The sequence below is a fragment of the Coloeus monedula genome (genome assembly GCF_965178545.1).
Source record: "Coloeus monedula genome assembly, chromosome: 18".
NCBI lineage: Eukaryota > Metazoa > Chordata > Aves > Passeriformes > Corvidae > Coloeus > Coloeus monedula.
Window position 1 is genome coordinate 9,288,377 of NC_138798.1, and position 21,021 is coordinate 9,309,397.

Below are 21,021 nucleotides of genomic sequence, written 5' to 3' on the forward strand. Positions count from 1 at the left end.
TCGCGAAGGGATGCCCGAGGGTCTGTTGGTGCTGCTGTAGATCACAGTGACAGGGCCACTGCCAGGGAGCCTCTGCTGGAACCAGCCATAATAGCCATAGCTGCTACCAGAGCAGGTGATCTTGACAGTCTCTCCCACGCTGGCTGACAACGAGGACGGCTGAGTCAGCGCTGCCTGGACCAGGGAACCTGGAGAGGGAGAGAAGAGAGGGGAAAAGATGGGGCTCAGTCAGTGTCCCAGGTACACAGATTTGCCTTGGGAGCAAGGTTAAAGGGAAGGCCACAGTCAGAAGAGAATGGACCCAGATACGGTCACCAGCATATTTGAGGAGTAGAGCCCCGGCCAAGGCATCTCAGCAGAGAAGCAGCTCTGGCAGATGCTGGAGGACATGGTTAACAGTGGCAAGAGGCAGTGAGGTTGGGAACACAGCTATACCATGAGTTTTGTAGGGACAAGGACAATGGTCCCCAGCCACAGAGTCACCTCCTGTTCTCTAGGACACAAAATGGAATTCATAGGCATGGTCATGCAGAGGAGACAAGAACTTGCCCCAGCCCCACACCCACAACTCTACTTGGTCATGAGAAGGACAGAAAATCTCCATTTTTAATTCCTCTGCACCTCATTTGAAAATCTGTCAATTCACCAGCATAGCTGCTGCTGTCCCTGCTACCACAGAAATAGACAGCCTCGTCCTCGGCCTGGACCCCAGTGATGGTTAACGTGCCCGTGGTGCCGGATGTGGATCCAGAGAACTGTGAAGGGATGCCCGGGGGTCTTCTATCATTAAGATAGATCACAGTGACAGGGGCACTGCCAGGGACCTTCTGCTGATGCCAGCCATAATCGTTGTCACTACTCCCCGAGCAGGTGATCCTGACAGTGTCTCCCACGTTGGCTGACACCGAGGACGGCTGAGTCAGCACTGCCTGGCCAGGGAACCTGGAGAGGGAGAGGAGAGAGAGGAGAAGAAGGAGAGAAATCTGAGCCCCAGGAACACAGCTTTCCCAAGGCAGCAGGATGTAGCCCTGTGCCCAGAAGCCCTGTCCAGGCACAGCGAGTCTGGCCATGGCACCTGAGCTGTGGGCGAGCACCACGAGGAGAAGAGGGACCCAGGCCATGGTTCAATCCCACCAGCTCAGTGTCCTCACACTGGTGAGCTGTGCTGTGGACCTTGTATAGCTTTTAAGCAACCACCTGCCTGGGCCATGGCTCCTCCATGAAATTTAGACTCATTCCTCAGAAACAGCATCCTCCAGAATCTGCGGTCAGCAGCAACCATCCTGCAGGGTGCCTCAGCCCTGACCAGCACTGCTGTCCTCACCACCACAGAAATAGACAGCCTCGTGCTTGGCCTGGACCCCAGTGATGGTTAACGTGCCCCCGGAGCCGGAGAATCGCAAAGGGATGCCCGAGGGTCTCTTGTCATTTCTGTAGATCACAGTGACAGGGCCACTGCCAGGGACCTTCTGCTGGAACCAGCCATAGCCAGAGCTGCTGCTACTGCCCGAGCAGGTGATCCTGAACATGTCTGCCACATTTGCTGATAGCGAGGACGGCTGACTCGCTGCTGCTGCCTGGACCAGGGAACCTGGAGAGGGAGAGAAGAGAGGGGAGAAGATGGGAGTCAGTCAGTGTCCATGGGGCACAGACCTCCCCAAGGAAGAGGATGAGGCCCCTGTGCCCAAAGGCCCTGTCCAGGCCCCGCAAGTCTGAGCTGTGGGCAAGCACTGCAAGGAGGAGAAGGGCCCAGGCCATGGTGCAGTCCCAGCAGCTCCATGTCCTCACCCTAATGGGGCTGTGCCTTGAACCCTGGCTGGACTTGGAGCTCCCCACCTGCCCAGGCACAGGCCCTCCATGGATACGTGGCCCCCAATGTTCCCTGGAGCTCCTGTCCCACTGCTACCCCCACATACTGCAGGCACCTCTGGCCCACCAAAGATCGCTCTGGGCTGCCTGCTCCTTCCCCAGCATGGCTGATGAGCTCTCAGCTGAGCCAGGGACCACCCCGAGCCTGTTCCTGCCCAGTAGGACCATGGCCTCGCTGCACCAGGAGCTCCTGTGCACAGAGCAGGGGACAGCCCCGCCTGCCCATGGGGACACATCCAGCTGCCCTCGAGCACCCAAGGCTGGTTGGAGATCCTGGTCCCGGGGCACTGTGCTCCCTGGGCGCTGATCAGCAGCAGCGACAGAGCAGCTGGGAAAACCACATCCTGCTTCAGTCGAGGCTGCCACCCTGGGCCTCTCTGAATTGCCACAAGAGAACTGTGGAGCAGAGAAATGGGGCTTTGAAAGGGAATGGGAAGCACACCAAGACCAGGAGCTTCAAGGCTCCACAACACTAAGGAAATTCAAGCCCCCAGTTCCTCCAAATTCAAGGTGAGCTGAGGGTCTCCAGCAGCTTTGCAGCAACCGTGGGTGGAGCTGGGCCGGGGTTTGTACCAGTCCCGAGCACGTAGCACGTCCACTCTTGTCCGGCCAGGGGCAGCCCCTCTGCCTCCTGCCCACAGCACGGCCCACGGCAGCCGCCAAGGAGCCTGCGGGGCTGCTCTGCACCTCGCTGGCACCCGCTGGCACCCGGCTGGCCACAGCCCCTTTGCCTCCTGCCCGCCCCGTCAGCCTCAGCACTGTGCAGTGGGGCCACACTGACACCGTGTGGGGACCAGAAGGGCCTCAGGGACAGCACTGCAGGAACCCAGAGCCCAGCCCGGCACAGGACTCTGCCCTCGCTGCCTCTCACCCCTGCCACGGCTTCCACCAGGTCCAGACATTCCTCCAGCCCTGGCCACAACCTTCAGGGTTTCTGGGAGGCACCCTGCCCACGGCAGCCCGTGCTCACAGGGGAGAGCCTCTCACACACACACAGGGTCCTTTGGCACAGTTGCTGTCACCAGAGATGAGTTGGCATCAGCCCTGAACTGGCAGGGACTGGCAGGGACTGGCAGGGACCAGAATGTCCAGAGATCATGATAGGGATTGTCCCAGCTCCTCTGAGCAACCACAGAACAAGACATTTTCAGGGCAAGAACAAGTAGCCACAGCACAGCTCTTCCCTTCCAGGAGCCATGTCACTTCCGTGTCCTGCAGCAGCACTGAGGGCCCCTTGGTGCTATCCTAGATCACAGTGACAGCAGCACTGCCAGGGACCAGGCATAGCCAGTGATACCCTCGGAGCAGGAGATTTTGATGGTTTCTCCAGCATTGGCTGACACGGAGGACGGCTGACTCAGAGATGCTTCCTGGACCAGGGAATGTGGAGAGGGAGAGGGGAAAAAAGGGAGTCAGTCAATGTCCCAGGACAGCCCTCTCTGAGCTGCAGGACAGGGCTCCTGTGGCAGAAGGTCCTGATGGAACAGAGGGATCACTGCCCCAGACTGAGCCCAAGGCCTGAGCCCAAGGCCAGGACCCCATGAGGAGACCTGTCTGAGCAAGAGGCTGTGGCTGGCAGGAGCATGAGGTGATGGGGCTGATGACAAAGCAATGCCAGGCACTGCACAGCAGCAGGGTCACCTCCTGCACAGCATGGGGCAAGCAGGAGGCCATTCACAGCCAATGGCCAATGGAGTGGGGACACAAAGCTGCCTCAAGCCCACAGCTCTGCTCAGCCCTGAGAGAGAGGGCACAGAGGGTCCACCTTTAACTCCTCTGTACCTCATTTCCACATCTCTCTCTATCACCATTCCAGCTGCCACTGCTGCTGTCATAGCCACCACAGAAATAGACAGCCTCGTCCTCGGCCTGGACCCCAGTGATGGTTAACGTGCCCGTGGAGCCGGACCTGGATCCGGAGAATCACGAAGGGATGCCCGAGGGTCTCTTGTCATTGTAGTAGATCACAGTGACAGGGCCACTGCCAGGGACCTTCTGCTGGAACCACGCATAGCTGTAGCTGCTACCAGAGCAGGTGATCTTGACCGTCTCTCCCACGTTGGCTGACATCGAGGATGGCTGACTCAGCGCTGCCTGGACCAGGGAACCTGGAGAGGGAGAGAAGAGAGGGGAAAGATGGGGCTCAGTCAGTGTCCCAGGGGCACAGACCTGCCTGGGCAGCAGGACGGGGCCCCTGTGCCCAAAGGCCCCGTCCAGGCACAGCGAGTCTGGCCATGGCACCTGTGCTGTGGGCGAGCACCACGAGGAGAAGAGGGACTCAGGCCATGGTTCAATCCCACCAGCTCAGCGTCCCCAGAATGATGGGGCTGTGCCGTGGACCCTGACTCCCTTTTAAGCCCCTGCCCGCCCAGGACACGTCCCCTCCATGCAAATCCGACCCTGCGGTCACGGCCGGATCCTGCCTGCGCCTCTCTCCGCACATCCCTCCCCGCTCCACACCCAGCCCCTCCACCCCAGATGCAGCAGGGCTTGTCCCCAGGCACAAAGCAGGGACATCTCCCAGCTCTGAGCCTGAAACCCAACAGCGCAGACGCCCCTGTCCCCAGACCAGGCTGAGTGGCTGCAGTGCCTAAGGAGAAGGGAGAGCTGGGCACTGGGGCAAGGGCATACAGGATCACCTGCAGCTCCCAGTGATGGGGCTGGAATAATGCCAAGCTCCACAATTGCCCAACTTATTTTTGGCATTTTTTCCTCCCATGAGTGTTCCAGGCCCCTAAAATACCCCCTTGCTCTCCTGATTTTGTGCCCTGACTCTTCTTCTGACAGCTGAGATCCACCACTCAAGACCAAGATTTTTGCTCTTCCCAGACATTCACACCCCAGAACAATGGGAGCAGGCCAGCACCGAGCCCCGGGGTCCAGCAATGCCTCCCCATGAGCTGATCATGAGCCCAAGGTGCTGGTGCTCAGCAGAGGCAGCCAGAGCTGGGGCAGCCCCTGGTCAGCCCTGCTCTGACTCGGGGCACAGGCATTGTGGCTGTCTTTGGCAGTCCCAACCCAGACAAAGAGCGGCTGCAGCACAGGAAATTCCCTCTCCCCCAGGACCCTCCCTGTCCCTGACTATGCTGTCCCCAGGGTACTCAGGGCACCAGGAGCCCATCTGGCATGGGCAGGGCAGGGCTGCAGGGTTGTCTCCCTGCAAGCAGCACAGAGGGCACCTGCTGGAGCAGAGCACATGTCCCATGGCAGGAACTGCTACAAAGGCACAGATGCTGCTCCACATTGTGTCTGGGAAGCAGCAAGCAGCACCTGAGAGTGCGCCACTGGAGCAACAGTGGGCTTGTGTCTTTCTTTTCCCATGCTGGGAGTTACCATGGCCCTGATCACCACTGGTGTCCCAGCCAGAAGAGTGAGAGCCTCCTCCTCCTCCTTCTCCTCCTCCTCTGCCAGCCATGGGTAATGTGGCCATGGAGATGAGTGTGTTCCCAAGTGCTGTATATCCCCTCCCAAAATGCCAGGGAACAGGCACAGACCTGGGGCTCTAAGGGGACGCCAGGCTGGGACACCAGGCACAGCCACATTCAGTGCAGGGCAGCAAGGGCAGGGCCATGGTGGGGACCTAATTCCCCATCAAGCAGGCACAGCCGAGACTCCTGACTGATGTCTGCAATAGCAGGAGGTTTTTGCATCACTTCCCCATTGCTGCATGTCACCGTGGCAGCATCACTGCTGCTGTCCTGACCACCACAGAAATAGACAGCCTCGTCCTGGGCCTGGACCCCAGCGATGGTTAACGTGTTCGAGGAGCTGGATGTGGATCCGGAGAATCGCAAAGGGATGCCCGAGGGTCTGTTGGTGCTGCTGTAGATCACAGTGACAGGGCCACTGCCAGGGACCTTCTGCTGGAACCAGGCATAGCCAAAGCTGCTGCTACTCCCCGAGCAGGTGATCCTGACCGTGTCTCCCACGTTGGCTGACACCGAGGACGGCTGATTCAGTGATGCTGCCTGGACCAGGGAACCTGGAGAGGGAGAGGACAGAGGGGAGGACAGGGGGTGAGTAAGTGACCTGGGAACACAAATCTCCCCAGGCAGTGCAACAGGGATAGCACCCCTGTGCTCAGTCCCCAGCTGGGCACAGTGAGTCTGGCCAGGACACCTGCACCACGGATGAATAACATGGCGAGGAGGGGGCAAGGCCAGCCAGGTGCCAGCTGCTCAGGCAACACAGGATAGGGATGGGTTCAGGCTCATTGTTGTTGTGGGGTCATAGTGGGACATTGTCCCCAGTCAGGGGCTTCCCTGAGGGCCAGAGGTGCTTGGGCTCCTGAACAGGCTGAACATGAGCCCAGTGGGCTGGCACTGAGCAAACACAGCCAATGCAGCCTTAGCCCAGCAGCTCCTCTTGCAGCACAACAGAGCATTCCCTTACCAGCTCTGATCTGCCCCAGCAGCCTCAAGAGTGTGCCTGGAGCTCCTGTGCCCATGGGAAATGTCCCTTCCCAGCTTTGAAGGCAAAGCTTTGGCCCAGCACGCTGGCCCATGGCATGTCCCTAGCTCTCACTGCTGGGGACAAAAGGCTGAGCCCCCTGGGGTGATGTCCAGGGGCTTGTGGCAAAGCAGGGCTGGCAGCTGTGCTGGGAGGCAGCTGGCCCGGCCCCGGGCACCAGCTGAGGAGCACAGAGGGACCTTGGCCCTGGAGCAGTGTGCAGGGACCGGGCTGCTGGGAGGCCATCCCTTCCCAAATGACAGGGGATGGCCATGCTCCTGGGACTCTAAGAGACAGCTGAGCTGGGAGGCTTTTGTATCACTTCCCCAATGCTCTGTGGCACCGTGCAGCATCACTGCTGCTGTCATCACCACCACAGAAATAGACAGCCTCGTCCTCGGCCTGGACCCCAGTGATGGTTAATGTCATACATGAAATCCCTATTTGAGCTTGGTCTTTGCATATTAAGTGCTTTAATTAATTAATTTTGAGTTAATTATTTTTAAATTGAATTTTACAATTAACCCATCAGCCCAGGTACAAAAATCCAGTTCCATTATCAGTGTTTTCAATTGTTCAAAGTAGTTTATTAAGACAGTTGCTCCCTTCCCAGTTAAAATTTTCCCAGTTAAAAATCACAAACTTGCCCCTTCTCAAACTTCAAACCACCTATACACCATAAGATGTACCTTTCCTGTGTTTACTGTATACTTTTACAAGTGTTTTGAGATGTGTTGGACTTGCATTCTGATTCCAAGGCCAAACCCCCACCCAGTCTTAATAGCCAGCAGCTGTTTTTAGCCACAAAGCCATTACTCTGCAGGCAAGCTCCATGGCAACCTGAATACCTGAATTTTAATGAAGGCATTGTATTCCCTTATCTCAACTGATACCACCCCCACCCCCCCCCCCCCCCCCCCCGACAACGATGAGCCATTGGTGGACAGAGATGATCCATCAAAGGGAAAGCACCAATCGCCTTGGACCGAAGGGGCGGGCTGTGGGCGGGCTGTGGGCAGGCTGTGGGTGGGCTGGGGGCGGAGCAAAAACTATAAAAAGGACGAAGCTGAGAGGGGGGCTCTCTTCTCTTTTCCCCTCTTCCTCTCTCCGGACTAGCTGTGGGAGACATTGGTGCTGGGCATTAAAAGCCTTACCCCTTTTAAGGGGCTTTTAGTAATTGTTTTAAAAGTCAGCCCAGCACTGCAAGTTCTTTTTCTCTACCTGAGGTCTAGTCCTGTCTCAGCCAGAAGATCTCACATCCCTGCGCTCCTGGGGCATACCATTTACTGAGCCATAGGATCCCAAATTTTTATATTTTTCTAATTTTTGTAATTTTTCAATTTTTGTGTTTTCAATAAATTAATCTTTTTAAGAGCTGTCTCATTTCTCACAGTTAACATGCCCGTGGAGCTGGACGAGGGGATGCCCGAGGGTCTGTTGTCATTCCCATAGATCACAAAGACAAGGGCGGTGGCAGTGACCTTCTGCTGGAACCAGCCATACTGATTGTTGAACAAGAGAGGAGCCAGGCAGTGCCCCTGGAGCACAGCCTTCTGCACGCAGGGAGATGAGAAATAAAACAGTCAGGAGGGAAGGAACACAACCACAGTCACTGGTATTTTTGGGTAGAACTTCCAAGCCACAGGTCTGCACCATCCAGGAATTGTATCACTTTTGTATCCTTCTGCTCCACCTGCAGGATCACCGAGCACACCAGACAGTAACAGGCAACACAGAGCAACCAGCCATGGCCCCTGCAGGGCACTGGGCTGCTGACCAGCACTGCACTCCTGGACATCACTGTGACAGACAGCCTCGTCCTTGCCCAGTGATAGTTAACGTGCCCACGTTTTTGGACCAGGATCCGGAGAACCATGAAGGGATGCCCGAGGGTCTGTTGTTGCCATTGTAGATCAGAGTGACAGGGGCACTGCCAGGGACCTTCTGCTGGAACCAGCCATAGCTGCCACTGCTACCAGAGCAGGTGATCCTGACTGTGTCTCCCACATTGGCTGACAACGAGGACGGCTGATTCAGCGATGCTGCCTGGACCAGGGAACCTGGAGAGGGAGAGGAGAGAGGGAAAAAGAGGGGGCTCAGTCAGTGTCCCAGGTACACAGACCTGCCTGGGCAGGAGGAGAAGGCTCCTCTTCCCAAGGTCCCCAAGATGCAATGAAGGGGCCCAGAGCCACAGACAGAACCTAAAGCATGAGAGCCCTGCAGGGAGAAACAGCAGCAGCAAGAGGATGCAGAATGCTGGAGTCAGTGCCTCCACCGTGTGTACCAGCACTGCCGTCATTGCCACCACAGAAATAGACAGCCTCGTCCTCAGCCTGGACCCCAGTGATGGTTAACGTGCCCCCGGAGCCAGACTGGGATCCGGAGAATTGTGAGGGGATGCCCTCGGGTCTCCTGTCATTCCAGTAGATCACAGTGACAGGGCCACTGCCTGGGACCTTCTGCTGGAACCAGGCATAGTTGCTGTAGCTACTCCCAGAGCAGGTGATCCTGACACTCTCTCAGGAGCACAGGTCTCCCTGGGCAAGGTTACAGGGAATGCAGCTGTCATGGCCAGAACAGACAGGGACATGGTCCCAGGCCCATTTCAGGAGCAGAGCCCAGCCCATTGCAGAATGGCTGCACACAGGCAGCTCTGGCAGCATGTGGGGACATGATCATCAGTAGCAAGAGGCTGTGAGGAACACAGCTGCACCAAGAGCTTTGTTGGGACCAGGACAATGGGCCCCAGCTGCAAAGTCACCTCCTGATCTGTGCGACACCAAAGAGAGGACATTCCCTTCTGTGGCCATGCAGAAGGGACAGGATTGTGCCTCAGCCACACATCCAGCCAGGAGGGGGAAGGGCCAAAATCTTTCCTCTGGTTTTGGAGTCTGACTCACTCACAGGTACTCATTGTCACCACACACCATAGCTGCCACTGCTGCTGTCAGCACCACCACAGAAACAGACAGCCTCGTCCTCAGCTTGGAGCCCAGTGATGGTTAACGTGCCCACGTTGCTGGACCAGGATCCAGAGAATCGCAAAGGGATGCCTGAGGGTCTCTTGTCATTGCTGTAGATCACAGTGACAGGGCCACTGCCAGGGACCTTCTGCTGGAACCAGCCAGAATAAGGATAGCTGCTGCTGCTACTAGAGCAGGTGATCCTTATGGTCTCTCCCACCTTGGCTGACACAGAGGATGGCTGACTCACTGCTGCTGCCTGGACCAGGGAACCTGGAAAGGGAGAGAAGAGAGGGGAGAAGATGGGGGTCAGTCAGTGTCCCAGGGGCACAGACCTGCCTGGGCAGCAGGATGAGGCCCCTGTGCCCAGAAGCCCCATCCAGGCACAGCGAGTCTGGCCATGGCACCTGAGCTGTGGGCGAGTACCACGAGGAGAGGAGGGGCCCAGGCCATGGCACAATCCCACCAGCTCCATGTCCTCACACCAATGGGGCTGTGCTGTGGCAGCCAACACCCTGTTATGAGGCTGCCGTCCCGGCACAGACCCTCCTTAGAAATGTGGCCCCCAGTGTTTCCTGTTGCACTGCTGCCTCTCTTTCTTGCCCACCAATTCAGCAAGATGACTCCAGATCAATGCATCCTCTGCAGCCACCTTCACCAGGCCTGTGACCCTGGCATCACCCACACACCGCGCATCCCCTGCGGCAGCTCAGCTCCTCCATCCACTCCCTTCCCACACAAGGGCTTCTGCGCAGGGCTCCGTGCCTGCAGCTGCCCCAGACAAGCCCATGGCCCCCCACCAGTGCTGAGCTTCCACAGCACCCCCACTGCAGGCACTGCCCCAGCACCAGTGACGCTCCCCCTTCTCAGCAGCACCACAGGGAACACAAGGGCTCTGCATCCTGCAGCCTCTGGAGCATGAAGGCCAGTGCCCAGCCTGCCCAGCCCCACACACCTGCACACACCTTTCCACACCACCCTTCCCAGACCGGCCTCTGCCTTTCCATGCTGCTCCAGTTAAGAAAGCAGGATAGATCTGCCAGCATGGTTGAAGTCCTTAGCATCTTTGGCAAATCTGAAATATTTTACGTCTGCATCTCAGGAAGCAAACAGCAGCTTCCTTTTAGTCCTTGGAGTCCCCTTACATCAATTTCAAGCTGATCTTCACCTTTTACAAACATAATGAACAGGACTCAGTTACACAAAGACAAGAATTTATTATCTTGTACTTGCTTTACACAATCCAGTGCCCAGCTACTGCCGGTGCCTGCAACTCCCTAGGCCAGGAACATATCAGCTGCTCCTTAGACACAGAATTTTTCCACAGGCCTCTTTAATCAGCTATGTCTTCTACTTCAAGTTCTGGTTGAGAACCAAGACAAACAGGTCACCAGCAGTAAAAGGTCACAACTGCTTTACAGCCCAGCAGTACTGTGACTGAACTGGGATGGGAAGGGGTGAAAGGCAGTGAGAATTCATCAAGCAGCTTTGAACATGATTCAGTATTTCCTGAACCCCTTTCTTTCTACTTTCCCATCATCCTCAATTAGTTGGAATATGTAAGTCACAACCATGGAGGCCTGGATATCCATCAGCACAAATGAAGGGTTGATGTTCCTGGAAAGAGGACATACTTCTCATACTTCTCAATTAGATTACACTTACACTGCACTTCTTGCTGTTAACATACCTTATGCTTATGTGTTCTGATACACTTGGTTGCCCAGGGCTGCAGGGGTGTGAGAAGCACTGCAGGGTCTGCAGGCACTGACAGCAATGTCTCAGGCAGAGCTGCACTTAGCCTAGAACAGCTCAAGCCATGGCAGATCCAGACATTTAAGGTGACAGGGCTTCCAGAAGTCAAATTTCCTACAAAATATGCAGATTCTGGGAAGACATCAGAAAGCAAAACAAGAAGCTGTTGGAACTCACCCCTCTCCGGGCACAGGAAGCAGACACACCAGTGCTGGGCTGTCATGCCCAACATGTGGGCTAAGAAAACTCTGGTAACAGGGGTCCTCCCTGCACTCCCCAGCAAGGCAGTGAGCCGGCCTTGTGCCCCTCATGGCACCGTGCCAGCGCTCTGTGGCACAGTGGCCGGACACTCGCACATGTTTCAGGTGACACCCAGGGCTCTGTTGCACTGGGCACCTCAGGGCTCCCCTCACTCAGCTTTCCAAAGCACTGCAGGCTCCTGTAGCTGACCCCAGGTTGATGAAAAATTTTTTTCCATATTCAAATGCTTCAAATCTGTGTGTGTGTCCCAAGAGGTTGATGTCCACATCCAGCTGCCTCTGCAGCAATTCCAGGCTGGCCACATCACCCCAGGGAATTACCTGCTAGCCATGAATCAGCCTAATTCTGAACTGCCCGACAGTTACAACATTCTCTTCAGGATAATTCAGGCTCTGAGAAGGGGAAAGTCATGGACTATAAGTCAGTGAAGGACCCCACACCTACACAATGCAGCTTCAAAGCCACCAACCTGCCCTTCTCAGGGCAGGAGGCCCCTCTCAATGTGCAGAGCCAGTGGATGCTTGTACCACACCCCAGCAAGAGCAGCTTCAGAGCAAAGGGTAAGGAATTTGCACCTTTTGGCTACCTAACAGTAAAAACATACACAGAATTCTTGCAGCTACACAGCCAGCTGGGGCACTCCTGTGGCCTCATAGCAATCACAGGCTTGTGCCAGAGTTCCTATGAATCAGGAGCAGTTATTAATCCCTCACACCCAGGTGCAATGAGAAGGGTCTAGAAAATAATTCTGTTTGTCCACTTTTGTTCATTCCTACTTGCCTCCTGGTGAATTACAGTTTAGGAATTGCTAATACTGAGAGACTCCCCAGGATTCATCGAGATGAGCACGGCATAAGGGGAAGGCAGGCTGAGGAACTGGCGTTACCTCAGAGTCCCCCCTAACAACGTGGATGTCCCCAGCCAGCGTCCTGAGGCAGTCATAGCTCTCCTTGGTGAAGAGGTTTCCCGTGCACAAGATGTGCTGAATCTTTCTTGGAACCAGCAGCTCCTTGAACTTCGCCGGCAGAGCACTGCACTGGTGCGGGATGTGAAGGTCCCTAACACCAACTCCACACACACCGGGAGGAAAGAGAGACCTTTAGCCCAAGTTACTTAATAGAACAGCACAAAACCTCAATGTAATAAACGGTTAAAAAAAAGTTCCTTTTTTTTTGGTTGAGAAGAAGTTAAAAGTTGCTTGTTAGAGGAGTGGGGGTATGCAGTTAATGAGTTAATTGTTATTGCGATTGTACGGGTGTAATGCCGCCGTGTACCCACTAGATGGGGACACCAATGGAGGAAAGTAGTGGGTCTACAGCAGGAGGGGCATGCTCTAGAATGTTCTCAAGACAGCCCAATAATCATGATGTAAACACTTTGAAGCTTTATTGGTCAAGGGGCTAACCAATCACTCGATGCCTCAGAGACTGACAGAATTGAGCACTAATGAGGATCCTAGCAACGAGCCATCAGAGGGAGGATCTGAGCTGCACCAATCACAGCATCAAAAGAGACTGTAAGAACTGCTCCGGGGCTCAGCCCCTCGCGTTCCTGAAGAACCTGGGTCCAGCGGTGCACTGTTTGTTTTTCTGGGTTGTTGAGTGGGACTTGGGCTTACCCCGAGTCTCCGCTCCTGGTTTTCTTTTTAATAAACGAGCAGACTTTTATTCCACCCAAAAACTCCAAGACTCGTTTTTAACACTCAACACCACACCCCTGCAGGGCTCCAGGGCACTCACAGTCTGGCGAACCACTACGAACTGATAGGAAAGATGGGCGCTAATGTCTTTACAAACAACTCGAAGGGTGGGGTTCTTTAGGAGAAATGGTTGTTAGTATCTTTGAAATGGGCCTTAATGTCTCTACAAACATCAAGCCTCGAGTTTGTTACAAAACCCAGACAGTTTGAACTCCTGAACTTCAGGGCAATAGGACAAATGGGTCTACGCAAAGTCTATGGCGGAACCCAGACAGCCGGAACTTCTGTACTTTGGGGCGAAATTACGTGTTCAAGGAGGGAATATGTGGTAGGCGCTTCGGGAAGCCAATGGGGAAGGGAAGAGGGCAACATGCGGCCGTGAATTTCGGATGAAAGGAGGCTGCGCCCTCCGAGACTTCGGGAGACCCCACGGAAGTACGGCACAATTGACTCTCTCCCTTTATTGGAATAAAGCTGCAGGATTCCTCTATCTCCTTTGTGGACACTGGCTTTTCCGCACACGCTGAACACAGGAGCAGGGCAGGGGCTCAGGCGGCCTATTCGCCGCTCACCAGGCCAGCCAGGCCCGCTCGCCGCCGGGCCCTGACGGGCACTGAGGCAAGCCGGAAGTGACGCGCCGGATTTTGCGTTCCCCTGAGCCAATGGTAGCGCCGGCCGCCCTCACGTGACATCAGCGCCCGCCGCTGGGTCCTAACGGCCGCCTCGGTGCGCGCGCCGCGCTGAGCATGCGCAGTGCGGCCATCCCGGTGTTCTGAGTCCTGAGAAATTTTGTGGGAAAATCCTTCCGCTTTCTGTGTGTGAAAACGTCCTTAAAAAGTCCCCAGAGGTGCGCGCGGGGTTACGCGTGTCCCTGTCCCCTCAGGAAGTGTGTCGGGCGGAGCGGGCAGGGGGACAGGGCGGTGTGGGCGGCGGGCTCTGCTCCGGGGGTGGGTGAGGGCTCCACCCTGCCCGAGAGACCCCGCCAAGGGCCACAGCCCCTCCTGCTCGCCCTCCTGACCCAGGTACACATGACACGAGCCGTGTGGGTGAGGATTAACCTTTATTACCAGGTGAGCCAAACTCTGCAGAAGCCCCAGCCGGATCAAGGCTGCCTTGTGCCAGATGCTGGAAGAGCCCGGGAAAGCCAGGCCACAGCCGAGCCCTCCATCCTCCCGCTGCAGCAGGAGGCCTGGCCGGTCTCCAGCCGTGTCGGGCTGTCTAATGCCTTATGGGGGACGCTTGGGGACAAAGAGGAGGTTGCTGCACTTCCCAGCACGAGGCAGCGCTGCTGGGCCTGCTCAAGCATGCAAGAGGGACTTTTCCCGTCTCTCCCAGGGCTGCTGCTCTCCCTGCTGAGAGCACGTCAGAGTCGCCAAGAAAAGCGCAGAAGGCTTTTGTTCTCCATTTCTAGAACCATTTGAAGGCAGGTGACAGGGAACAGTAATAGGTGCCGTTGTCGTCCTGGCAGGCAGATGCGATGGTGAGGATGCAGGCGTTGCTGGCGAGGTCTTTGGTGGCAGAGAAGCGGTCAGGAATCTTGGCAGGCCTGTGCTTGTCTCGCTCGGAGTTGTAATAGAGCAGATACCTCAGGGAGTGCCCTGGGCGCTGCTGGTACCAGGAGATGCCGAACTGGCTGATGTTGTACTGGGGGCTCAGGGTGCAGAACAGCCGAGCCGTCTGCCCAGGCAGCACGAACACAGAGTTTGGCTGGGTCAGCACGGGCTGAGCCCTGGAAGCTGCATGCACCAAGGATGCAGTTACTGATGGGCTGAGCTGTGTCCCCCATCACACTCAGCCCCAAAATGTCCCTCAGCTCTCTTGAGGCAATGCCATTACCCAACTCCCATCCTGCTCATCGCACCACACAGCCCCAGAGCAAAATGCCCTACTCAGACTCACCTCCCCTTGGACAGCCCAGTCCTGCCCACCACCCTGCAGTGCCCGCCAGGCAGAGCTAATAGCCACACCACCCTTACCTGTGCCCACCGTCCCCACCAGGAGCAGGACCATGAAGCCCAGGGCCATGGCAGGAGGCAGAGGAAGGGAGGCTGTTTCAGAGAGGGTCTGGGGTGCTACACAAACCCAGGCTGCTGTGCCGCAGGCACTGGTGGGACGTATGTAAATGACACAGGGGGCTCAGGGACTCAGCTCCCCAGGGCTGCTCGCTCTGCTGCAGCTGGGCTTCAGGGAGGGGGTGAGAGCTGAGCATTGCTCAGCACCCACCTTCACCCCAGCCCCTTTCCTTCAGCTGCACCAACGCACCCACAGCCCACCCCAGCACCCTCTGCCCTGGGCACTGGGGCAGCATCACTGACCATCTCTCTTCACTGATGGGAAGAGCAGAGAAGTTTCTCTGGTGTCTCCCACTCAGGCCCTCTGCTGCCAGGTGCACCAGAGGCCAGGAGCCTGAGCTACACCATGCCAAGGATGCTCTGGGGAGGCAAGAGGCCAGGAGTCATCAGGGAGAATGGAAGATGGGAGGTGCCAGAATCCCCCAGCAGCTGTCTCATCACAGAAGCAGCATAAAGGAAAGTTGCTGCTCCCTCCATGCAGCTCCATCACAGACAGGAACTGCTTGTCTGGGTCACAGCATAACCTGCAGCAGGGGCTGGGAGCTGCCGAGGGTGCTGCCTCTTCGCCAGGGCCGCCTCAGGAGCAGCAGCCATGGGCAGCCATGGTGGGTGGCTGCCGAGGTCACCGGCAGAAGACATTTCCCAAGGGACCAGTGCAGAGATGGCTGCAGCACAGCTGCTGCCTCGTGCGGAAGGACAGCAGACCGTTACAGCCAAAGGCCACCAGCTCAGTGGGCGTGAAGCCCCTCCTGTCTGTGGCACCTGTCACGGGGCCCAGAGACACCGCGTCACACAGCCGCCAGCCCAGGCTGTCCTTCTCAGCAGTGTGGTCAGCAGGCACTTCTCATGTGCCAGAGCTGGTGGGTGCCTCTTGCCTTCCACAGGCAGGCTCAGCTGTCACCAATGCCACCTCATCACCATCCAGGGACAGCCCACTTTCTCCCTGCTGCAGCACCCTAAGCCAAAGACGTTGCAGGTGGGTCCCAACGTGACTGCCCTGTGTGTGCTCTGGTTTTGAGGGAAAATGGAGCTCTGAGGCAGAGTCGTGCCTTTTTGGAACACCCCAGCACTGTGCCTCTGGCATGGGCAGGTCCTGAGGAGGAAGCACTACCGTCACCCAAGGACGTGATGCAGGAAGCTGGACCCTTGCTCTGCTGTGCCACCCTGCAGAGCTCTGGTGCACCCAATGGCTCATCTCTCTTCTGTGTTCTGGGTCATTCAGAGCAGCTATAACTGAGCAGGGCCCCACCTGCAGCAGCAAGGGGCTGGTTAGACCTGATAGGGCCCCACAGTTCCTGGCACAGCTGGACTGCAGGGCAGCAAGGGCTGTTGTGCCCCTGCCAGGGGGATGTGGTGCCACACAGTCCTGGCACATGCAGCAGAGCCTGGCTGTGTCCCACCTGAGCAAACCTGCTCTATCAGATTTATTAGAGCCAGCCTGCAGCAAGGTCATGCAGCCACAGCTGCATGAGACCAGCTCCAAAGCCCATCCAAGGCTGGAGCTTTGCTGTAGTGTCTTCTGGCCTTGTGGATCCTGCCCCTGCAGGTACCAGCAGCTTGTGTTTTGTGCCCCTGAGCTCTTGCAGGTACGAGCACACTGCAGATACAGCTCCAGCTGTTACCCAGCAGCACTCCCCAAATTCTGCAAGGTGGTGACAAGATGAACATGAGTCTCCCTCCGTGTCCTAGGTGAGCAATGTCACACACACACACACACCTTGTCCCAAGCCCTGAGCAGGACAAGTCCATGGTTTAGACTGACTGTAAAATGAAACCCAGCAAGACAGAGGGAAATCATCTCCTCATGCAAGGAAGTGCATTTCAGAGAAAGGGAATTTGTCCACAGAGCAGTGAGCATTGGATAACACAGCACATCAGTGTTGTTACTGGTTCCCACCATTCAGGCCTTTCCCATCTGCTGAGCAGCCCAAGGGACATGGTTTCACCCATATGTTTTCCACAGGAAAAGGAGATGATGCTACAGGGCCCTGACACATTGCTGCAGGAACACTTGCACAGCAACATTTGGGCACCAAACAGAAGATGCAGCTGGCACATGACAATGTACATCATGGGGCTGCAAAACCGCACTGCCTCCTTCTCCAGAGTAGGACCAGCACAGGCAGAGTTCTCAGGATGATTATTCCAGTGGGATCCAGTCATTTCGCAGAGGAGGCCAGGCTGCCCTTGCAGCAGTGCTGGGCTTAGGAGCAGGGTGGGCAGATGTGGTACCACCACAGCCCAAATGAACTGCAGGACAAACGGGGGGCAGGAAACACCACAAGACTACAAGAAGTCTGAAATTCAGAGCAGCTGGGACCACATGGAGCAGTCAGCCTTACCAACAGGCTGTTGTTTAGCTCAGCCCCTGCTCTACCCCTGTCTCCTACCCTCCAGCTGCAGGGGGCTCAAGAATCTGCAGGGGCCATTCACTGTTGCTGGGAGATCTGGCTGCTGAAACCACAACAGTGTCAGTGGGAAACACAGCCTGTGCCCTGGGCTCTCCAGCAGCTCCCACCACTTGCAGGAAGGGACCCAGCACCACAGCCCTGCCAGAGGCACAGGAGCACCATGTTTGCCACCGTGAGATTTGGAGGTATGTGGGCAAAGCCCCAGCTCTGCCTCAGCCCTGGGGCCAGCCCAGCCCCTGGACCACCCACAAGGGGCAAGGCAGGTGCACAGCAATGCCCAGTGCTTAGGGAACAGGCAGGAGAGCTCTGCCAGGGCACAGCAGCATCCTGCACTGCCCCTGCCTTAAAAAAAAAAAGGGAGCTCTATTACCCCTACATTGAATCATGGAGGAAAACCACTCTAGCAGAGCTGAGTTAATCACAGGGAGGGAGGCTGGATGTGAAGATGAGTTCCCAGCCTGGCAGCTCTGGGAAATCACTGGAGGGGGCCCTGCTTATCTAGACACAACCAGAAGAGCCATGGGGCAGAAGGGCCAGCTGCCAGCAGAGCTCCTCTGTTCCAGGCTGTGTGGAAAGGGCTCCCTGACTCAAATCCTGGCTCTCAGTTTCAGACAGCAGGTATCTGTGGGAAGGAATGAGCAGCCCCTATCCTGACCTCACCCAGTTGGCTGGATGCTTTGGCCTGACCCCAGACACTCGTGGCTGAATCCATCAGACACACACAGTCCTAAGCCATTGCTCCCTCTGCTATTTGACTTGGATCCCCAGCTCTGACTACTGACATGTGTCAGCCCTGGGGATTTCTCAATTGAGACAAACTTGGTCAGAGTTCATGGCCAAAATATCCTCTGGTGACACAGTCACAATCTCCAGCTCTTTCCCCTTGCAACTGGGACCACCTTGTAGAAAGGGACTGGCAAGGCCCAGGACTCACTGCTTTTTCCTACTCATGCTTGATGAAACAAAGTTGAAGGACAGAGACACTTCATCAATCAGAACCATTTTCCCCAAGTCAAAGCGCTCATCTTCTCCCCTCACCTGCGGCACTCAGCATGAGCTACCAGCAGCCATGGCTGTAATGCAGCTGCTCAAAGCCCTGCTGATGCCACATGGGGATCCTACCTTTGCTGGCCACAGTGGGCACCTCTCAGCCACCTGCTGTGCCTCTTGTCATGCCCATGTGGCCCCTGGGTTTGGGGTGACCACACTCCTATCTCAGGTCTCATTCTCTGTCTGCAGCCAAGTGCAGAGAGATGGCAAACCTGTGCTGCTGCGTCCAGACCCTCACAGATCACCTGAAGTAGAAGTGTCAGTGCAGGCCTGAAGGTACGAGTGCCCTGGGCAGTGGTCACCGAGGGACTGCCACTCATCTGTACAGAAACAGGAGATGGTAACAAACAGGTCACATGGGAGTCACAGAACATCCCAAAACACAGGAAAAGGGACAGCAAACCTCCCGCTCCCCAGATCTCCACAGATTCTGTTCAAAGTGTAACCTGCCAAGGAAAATACCTCTAAACAGGCTTTTTGGCCACACAGGGGCACACTGAGCTTCCTTCACCTTCTCCCTCCACACTGCATCGATCTTGTGGACAAAAAGGGCACCCTGATGAATCTGACCAAAGTGGAAGATCCTGCATCTGAATTCACCAGTAAATACCTACAGGAAAGGCAGCACTACATCCTCATCAGAGCTGTCCAAAAGTTCCTTGTCGAGACAGCACAACTCAGCCTCTGGGCCAAGAAGGGTCTGCTCTGGGGGAGGCTTGGAGAGGGGCTTTGTTCAGCAGTCACTTGGACACAGCAAGAAGCTCCAAGGAGGCAGAAGCTAGCTCAGATGAAGCACTAGAGCTGAGCCTTTGTTTATCCAAGGGCTGCTCCAGGGAAGAAGGAACCTTTCCTGGGCAGAACCACCTGCCCCAGTTACAAGCCTTCAGTTTGCAGCCAGGAGAGAGACCAATTCATTTCTCCCATTCTGCTGGTAGAAGAAAACTCTGAAGCCACCTGCTATGAATCCTCACTAGAGGACCTGGGGAAACACTACCCTGACCTACCAGGTAAGAACAAGACACCCACCTCACCTCCATAAAGGAGTCAGGCGTGCAGCATAACTCCTGTTCCCACTTCAGCCCTCGTACAGCACCTGTGGGACTGTCCTCTGATCCCACTGTGCTCCTTCAGGGCTGCTTATGGCTGTGGGCAGCAAGTGCATTCAGGCAGCAGGATCCCTCCTAGTTAAGAGTGACAGCAGGGACCTGCTGCCCTCCCACCCCACACCAGGCAGAGGCCTACCCAGCTTGTCCCCTGGCAAAGAGGGCCATTTCCATGGAACAAACAGGGAGGGAAGGACATCAGGAGAGATTGGGAAACTCTCAAGTGTCTCTCCCAGGCTGTAGTCCCACAGGTTGGCAGTGCCTTGCTCAACATGTTATGGGGAACTGACCAACACAGCAGGAAAACACAACTCTGGAAGGGCTTGGTTACTCCACAGATCATCTGCAACAGCCCTTAGGAAAGACCCAGAGGAGGAAGGGCTCCTTACAGAGGAGGGCTCAGCCCCACACCAGCTCCCGAACCAGGAACAGAATCACCTTACAGAGCAAGAGGAGCTTGGAACTCAAGAACACCCCTAAATGAGGAACAGACCCATTACTGGTCACACAGGCAAGCACAGCCACCACCAGGGTCCAAGCACCTGCCCAGGCACTTATTCCCAGCACAGCAAGAGTCCCCTGCTACTGAGCCCCTCTTCCTGGGATCCCCTGCTCCTCCCAGAGGTTCACACTACCACATCCCAAGCTGCACCCTGACAAACCAGGCAAACCCAGCACCACAGCCAGGCACAAGCAGCATCCTCTTGCTTCAAGGTGGTCTCATGTTCCCATGGCATGGCCTGCACTCCCCAGTGATGAGAACCTGCATCTCCTTTCAACCCACCTGCACGGCAGCAGGCAGAGGAACATGCACCCACCTGTATCATTGGATGGGTCTGCTTCCCACTCCATCACCAGTCTGAAATGGCCCTGCAGGGGCCATCACTGCAATCACCAGGAAAAGCTGCTCCAGAGACAGCCAGTCCCCACAAATGCAGAAGCAGTGCTTTGCCAAGATGGGTCAAAGGCAGAACACACCTGATGCAGCTGCTCTACTGGCTCTCCTTAACAGCTTCTCCAGCCAGACCAGCACACCACCCCCACATCAACATCAGTCTAATACTTACTTCTTAAAGGGAGTTAAACAACTTTGGAGTGGTTCCTCCCTGCACACACAGGACAGCTCAGCACATGGAGCACTTGGGCGTTTCATCTCTGGCATCTTTTCCCTTGGCTGTCTCTCAGGAGAACACAAGACTCCCCTGATACAGCCAGGCACAGCTCAGGACATCACCTACCAAGAACTTGAGATTGTAGCATTTAGAAGGGGCAGGACTTTCAAACACCAGCCTCCAGTATCTGCTAAAAGCAACTGCTGCCAGCATTTACCATCAAGACCTGGATTTCCTCATAGATCCCAGCAAGGGGCTGAGAACTTGTCCATTGCTC

At 56.1% G+C, this 21,021-nt stretch overlaps 1 protein-coding gene and 1 pseudogene across 2 annotated transcripts; one reads left to right on the plus strand and one right to left on the minus strand.

Moving 5' to 3' along the window:
* Window positions 1-10,780: 10,780 nt before the first annotated feature.
* Window positions 10,781-12,627, minus strand: LOC309579868 (vacuolar protein sorting-associated protein 29-like; annotated as a pseudogene). Its single transcript has 4 exons — window positions 12,614-12,627; window positions 12,184-12,355; window positions 11,454-11,689; window positions 10,781-10,898 (listed from the first exon to the last, which is right to left on the minus strand). The product of its transcript is annotated as a vacuolar protein sorting-associated protein 29-like (transcript).
* A 5,012-nt stretch (window positions 12,628-17,639) lies between these two features.
* Window positions 17,640-20,618, plus strand: LOC309580069 (uncharacterized protein C22orf15 homolog; the record flags this gene model as incomplete). The annotated part of the gene is given in 6 exon segments (XM_082293791.1): window positions 17,640-17,664; window positions 18,719-18,780; window positions 18,784-18,805; window positions 19,054-19,300; window positions 19,352-19,536; window positions 19,953-20,618. Coding segments are annotated over 6 exon segments (705 nt in total). The 3' UTR covers window positions 20,117-20,618.
* Between the last annotated feature and the right edge of the window lie 403 nt (window positions 20,619-21,021).